This window comes from Pygoscelis adeliae, unplaced genomic scaffold (genome assembly GCF_000699105.1).
Source record: "Pygoscelis adeliae isolate BGI_AS28 unplaced genomic scaffold, ASM69910v1 Scaffold155, whole genome shotgun sequence".
NCBI lineage: Eukaryota > Metazoa > Chordata > Aves > Sphenisciformes > Spheniscidae > Pygoscelis > Pygoscelis adeliae.
In genome coordinates, this window is record NW_008824932.1 from 3256353 (window position 1) to 3262807 (window position 6455).

Here is a 6455-nt window from a genome sequence, read left to right on the forward strand (position 1 = left end):
GGGGCGGCATGACCCAATGAATAGCTGGAAGGATACTTCTACTGATCGCTACCAAACAGAGACTCTTCCCTCTCCTGCAGAAAGAAAGCAGAACTTCCAGAACAACTAGAACGTCACCTCTTTCCCGTACGATTTTGATACTTAAATAATACAGGGAGATCTAAATTATTCTCAGAGAGAATAATTTGCTAGAGAAGTATTTGCTACCTGACTAGAAGTGTGGCTTCTATTTCATTTTTACCGTTTCATTTAATTTACTTCAAAGCTTGCAATAGTTACAGGTTTTTTCCTAGAAGAATACTTTTCTGTCCCTTAATATTAACCGTCTGACTAACGAGTCCTTGTTTACAGTGTGGAAATCAAACTGGAATTATTGTGCATCACCACATTTTCTAAGTTCATAAAAAGTCTCATTCTTCCCATTTTAAAGCAAAGCAAATTTTGAATTGTATCTCAAGCGTATTTCCCAAATTTCAGTCATTAAAAAAAAAACAAACCCAAAGCCAAATGCAGTTATTGCAATTCGCTATTAATCAAAAGATTACAAAATAATAACCAAAATGGATTTGTTAGATTTTGCTAAACGGTTAAACAACCTAGAGGTAGGATGGAGAAACGTCGCTTACATCTGGACCTGTAATGAGCCGAAGTGTTACTACTTAGATTCCTTGACAAATCGGGAGTAGGCTTGGGGGATAAAAAATAATAATTAAAAAAAAAAGAAGTAAAAATCTTTCAAGCTATTCCTCCCAAATTTCATAATCCAATGAGACAAATCAACCTCACGATATTTGTTTACTGTAAAAATCTCCTTAAAATAGCTGAGATATTTCTCAGCTGAAGCTATTTGTAAGAGATTTACAGTCACCTTGATCCAAAACCTCACCGCCTGCATGCCGTGTGAGAAGTACGCCTGAGACCAGCTCAGAACCAGAGCTGCGAGGCCAGTTTCAGTCCTGGGTGTTTTTAGTAAGAGGAGATACACGCCGAACGGAGGGCCAGTATTGCTCCTTCCCCATAACACAAGCAAAAGTATTTTCTGCTGCATCGATCGAAGAACAACGTAGGTGAATGCATCTAGAATGAATATACGTATCCCCCGTGATGGAAACTGCATTTTGTTAATGCAGTTTGGGCATTTCTTCCCGATATCTCCATTTCTACATGCACCCGGATAAAATGTAGAAGCAGGATAAGTCGCGGGGCTTTAATAAAAGGGAGCCACCCAATTTAAAAACCCTTCAGAAACGTTGAAAATCGAAGCCATGGAAGACCCATCGCCCGTTTGTAACGTGAAGGGAACGATCCTCCCTGACAGGGAGCCGCCCCTGATGTGGTTTAAATGAGCAGAGGTTAATACAAACAAAGATAGGAGATTTCTTTGGCAATATAATGCGCTAACAAAACTAACTAACTTCCAGTGAGACAGAGCATATTCTCTAGAGCAGCAGAACAGACGGGGACACGATATCCACAAAACGTCCGTAACAAGGGGAAAAGGACCGTTGAGCCCAGGAGGATTTAAGGGCACACCGAGAGCTCTGACAAAGTTAGGCAAACAATCCTCCTACGCTTTCATTTCCAGTGAATATTAGGCACTCGATATCGTGTCCATAAACATATCTCACAGGGGGTGAATCCCTCGGGATTCACAGCTATTCCCCTAAGTAAAGGGTTTCGGCACCAAGTCTGATTACATGGTCGCACACCATTTTCCAGAGAAGCTTGTAGTTCACACGCACCCAAAATTCCCATTCAGCGGGATTTTGTCTGTTTGCGCAACCAGCAGCCTTGGCCAGTTGTAACAGTTCACCCAGGCCAGTGAAATTGCTCACTGAAGTAGGACTTCAACCGAAAATCCACATTAACCCTGCGACGACACCTGTATTTTCCACATTAACCCTGCAACTGCACCTGTATTCTTCAGTCTGTGGTAACTGCCCGCGTGGAGGCAACTCACTCTTCCATCGTTCGCAAAAGACATTTTATACAAAGTGTTACACACAACAAGCTACTTTGGGACGTAAGCCTTGAAAGCGAATCGGAATCCCCATGAACAGTAATTTGGGCTACAAAAGAAGAGCATAAAGGCAAGAATCATAGAATCATAGAATCGTTCAGGTTGGAAGAGACCTCTAAGATCATCGAGTCCAACCGTCGACCCAACACCCCCAGGCCCACTAAACCATGTCCCTCAGCGCCTCATCTACAGCACCTCTCCCGTGTGCACCTGTAATCCACCATATTTTAATAATGTTTTTTTACAGTGCAAGGAAAAAAATAACGGACGTTTATTCTTTTCTGTCCTCTAACGTATAAATGCAGACAGAAACTCGCTTTTCAGGGTAAGATGGTCTTTTGGGTTCTCAGCCCACAATGCTATTATTGAGCCCGATTTTCAAAATGTGCTTCCAAAACGCTGTCTCAACCCAGACAAAAACAGATCGGACCCAAACTCCCGGTCACTTTTGGTCATTGACCTAGCATGCAGGGATGTACGACTGGGCACCCACTGCTGTTAGCTACTTTCTCATTATTTGGCTTTGCGGTACTTTTCGAATGATCGTAAATATGAGAGCAACTGCTGTGTTGCTTTTTGCATGATAAAGGAATGCAAAAATATCTCCCTATGCAGGCCCTTTAACCAATCCAACTAGATAATTGAGGTTTTTATTCCTTCCATGCACTGATGAAATACTCAAGTGTTTTTCTGTCAAACCTGCCTTTCAATAGATGAATACCTGCTGTTACGTAAATTAACACTGTATGAGTACTTACTACTTGTGGGCTAGCGATGCAGAAAGGAACAGAATTTCTTCCCTGCAGCCGCAGTATTTACCAGAGACACTTTCAAAGGAGAGCACAGAAATAAACATTTCTACACTGTGGCACTGAAGGCACACGGTATGCGTTAAAAACCTAGCGGTGCTTTAAAAAACGGAATTCTTGAGCGCAAGTTATTAAGAAGGGCAAGGGGAAAGAAGTAAAGTCGTAACGCGGTGGCGATCGTCCTAACGCATCCCCGTACGTCGCAAACGGCAGAGGGTCCCCACAGACGGCATACGCTGAGCTTTATCCCGCGGCTGCAGGTAGCTCCGGGGAGACCCTTCCTCAAGCAGAGGTGTTGGTCGCCTCTCCCAGGTAAGGCGGAAGAGAACAGGTATCGGTTCGTGACTACCCGCCCCGGTTCTGTGTTGGTAAGCTGGGTTCTGCCCTCCTGTCTGCTTTATTCTCCCGCCCTTGGACTAATGCCACCCATGCCTGGCAGCCTATTCCGAATCACGAACTTAACGTTTAATCTCCTCTTCCAGCCTGGAGTCCAGTATGCTCCACTCGGGTAGAGGAATAGGGGATTACCGCCACACAAAATTTAAGATCTTTAGGCACGACTGGAAACTACAGATCTTTCGGAGTTCACGCAGCTTGTGATCTCGCAGAGGTCAAAAAATTCCCGAGAAAGCTTCAGGCCTTTGTTTACTTTCCCGGTGCTTCCATTTCTTGGCTGTAGCCGCTTGCGCCCCAGACCGCGTAACGCAGGGAAATGTCACACCGCAAAAGAAAAACCAACCCAACACAACAAACCGAACGAGTGCAAGGGGGGGGAAAAAAAAAGCCAGCAGCTTGTATTTCCCATGGTTTTCCCCACGGTGTTGTGGTACATCCCGCCTGCTCTGCTTTCCCCCAGAGCGCCCCAAAGCACCGTCTTTTTTCTGTAAGATGTGTGGATAGCGTAACTGATGCATATCCCTTCAGCTGCGTATCTCTGCGTGGTTTTGAACAACTAGAAAACACAAGTGTTCTGACTGAAATAGTTACAGTAATGAAACACCACCAGCCACACAGATTTTCTTTTTTGTTTTTTACTTCGCCTTTTTTTACTGAAACTTGAGCAAAGTTTGGCTTTGGACAAGCAATCTGTACACTCAAAGGAACCCAAAATACAAATATAATACCGGGATTCTACAGTAGCCAGAGATGTATACAATGCATGATTTTTTCTGACTGGTACTGTGATGTGGATCCAGACTAATGCTCCCGAAACCAGCGGAGTTTCCCAGAATTTGCATAAGCAGAGAGAAGGATGTGGCATACGGCCAGACTGTCAATTTTAATTTGGCTCCGACGTATTTTCAAATATATGGGTAGGAACTTGCTATGGAATATGACCGTTCGATTGTGAATAAGCCTGAAAACCCTGTTTGGGCCTGTGATCTTCAACTTTTTGTAATGTGCCAACCTCTAAACGTCTTAAAGTTGACCCTCACGTAACAAATTTAAGCTTCCAATGATGGATTTGCTTGTCCTACTTACCTTTCGCAGATCCTTTAGAAGTAGTCCCTGGATCCCAGCCGAAACCATTGGTTTAGTCAAAATGGCAAATACTGTTTACAGAGAAAAGGCGAGAATAAAACTATGATGTGGAAAGAAAAGAAAAAGATGGGAGTACACATTTCTCACTGTAATCGGTATTTCAGGGCACAGCTGCCTAACAGCTTCCCTTGCGACTGCGGCTCCTGTGAACATACCCCGAGTTGGCGCGAGCTAGCCAGCTTGCCCAGACAGTGCCGGCAGCGCTTCTGCGACACCCAAGCGGCTCGCCGCAGCCAGAGAGCCCACGGGAGCAAAGCGAGAGCTACGCAGCGAGCTCCAGCGGAGCTTCACGAGCACCCAGAGCCACCTTCGGCACGTCTGCCCGAGACGGAGTCGGCAGCAGTGACTGCCGGCGGGGCCCATCTGAACTGCCAGGTACCGGAGCTGACCTGATTGAACAGAAATGCTGATGCGCATGCTGCGTTTGCGGTAGAAGCACGAACAGGTAAATCATATATTGGTGCATATGATGTACACAGGTACATATATTTATTTTTCTTAGAAAACATTGCTGCTGTTTATGTCCATTAATTTACATATATTTATTCTTACTACAGTATCATTTATAATAATACTTTCACTTCTATAGCACCTCCTCTTCAAGGATCTCCAATTGCTTAAAAACTTTAATAAATAAAGCCTCACATCTTGCCTGTGAGGTAGGTCAACGCTATTATCAAACTCTACAGATGCATTAACCGAAGAACAGAGAGGTTAAGGCCAAAATTTTCACGTTTGTACCTGAAGTCAACCATCTAAATTCTCATTTAGATGCTTAAATAAAAGTCTCGTGATTTTCTTTGGTGCAGAACATCCACGACTACTGCTGAAGTCAACAGGGGCTAATAGTCAGGCCTGATTTTAGGAGGCATACACCTTTTGCACGGCTAACGAGCAACTCCAAGTCTGAAAACACTGGTCTAAATACGCAAACCATGGTCAGAGCCACAGCTGATCCCAGTAATTTATCTCCTCAGGGCCTTTATATTACGATATTCGACTTTAAAAGGCTGGTGCGGATCTTTTTAAATAGACGTTAAGCGACACAAAAATCATACACCGCTTCCGCAAACTGTGTCCATCGTAACAGAGTCTGTACAAATACCGCTTGGGTTTGTGGGGTTTTTTGGGCGTCAGGGGCTTGTTTTTCAGAGATTTGTGGTAATCAAGACAACGCACAGTACACATCACTCGTGCAGTCATAAAACACATCACACATCTTCACCGGCTGTCTTTACGTTTCTACATAGTAAATTCCTTTGCACTTGTGATAAATAGAAGTGGTCAAGTAAAGGTCTACTACGAGGATACTTGTCAGAATATCATGCAGACAGCTTGCAAAATACACGTACTAAAAGATCACTTTTAAAATTCTTGAATTGTTAAGCACGAAAATAATTACCTCATTCCATTACAGTACTGTGTAGAAACACGGAATAAGCGGCATTATCTTATTCCCCACAGAATAGATTATAACAGCTAATTAAGTTAAAAAAATTCAGGCACCAAATGAATTATCCTGCAACATAGAACAGTATCTATATAGAGTGCTCTCCTTAATATACTACAAAACCAGTCGCATGGCAATGTTTTTCCGTTTCATATTGTGAGCGTCTCGTCACATTTCCAAGACATCTTTGATGTTCCAACCTTGCTAAACAAAAACGCTTGCTACTGGCCTTTACAGAAACTCCTAACACAGAAGAGAAACTTACCAAGAGGGAAACCCACCGCCTTGTTATAGCTACCTCGACCGCAGGTAAATGTTCGATACATTAATTATGCTGCCGCATTCCACTTTTACAGTGACGCTGAGAGTTTGTATTTTAATGTGGGCTTCTCTCACCGTGTAAAAAATTGAAATCAATGGCCAGTGAAATATTAGTCTCTACCACAGGAGTCTCTTAGCTCTATTTTAGAGCTCCATCAATTAAATCGTCTTCCATAAATTAAGTGTGCAATGTGGTGTTTCAGTCTCCCACATTAAATGAGAATTTCAAAGAATTAAGTAATAAAGCTTATTTTAAGCAACCAACAGAGGGCTCGATGGCCTTCTAATAAAATTATAACAAAACCATACTCAA

The 6455-nt window shown here is 43.1% G+C and overlaps 1 protein-coding gene across 1 annotated transcript in view; it reads left to right on the top strand.

Annotated features, from left to right (window-relative positions):
* Positions 1 to 4416: 4416 nt before the first annotated feature.
* LOC103917899 (sphingosine-1-phosphate phosphatase 2-like) overlaps positions 4417 to 6455 on the top strand; it is a 61264-nt gene continuing 59225 nt past the window's right edge. Inside the window, exon 1 of the mRNA XM_009325109.1 lies at positions 4417 to 4746. Within this exon, the coding sequence (XP_009323384.1) occupies positions 4417 to 4746 (330 nt within the window). The remainder of the gene's footprint in view (positions 4747 to 6455) is intronic.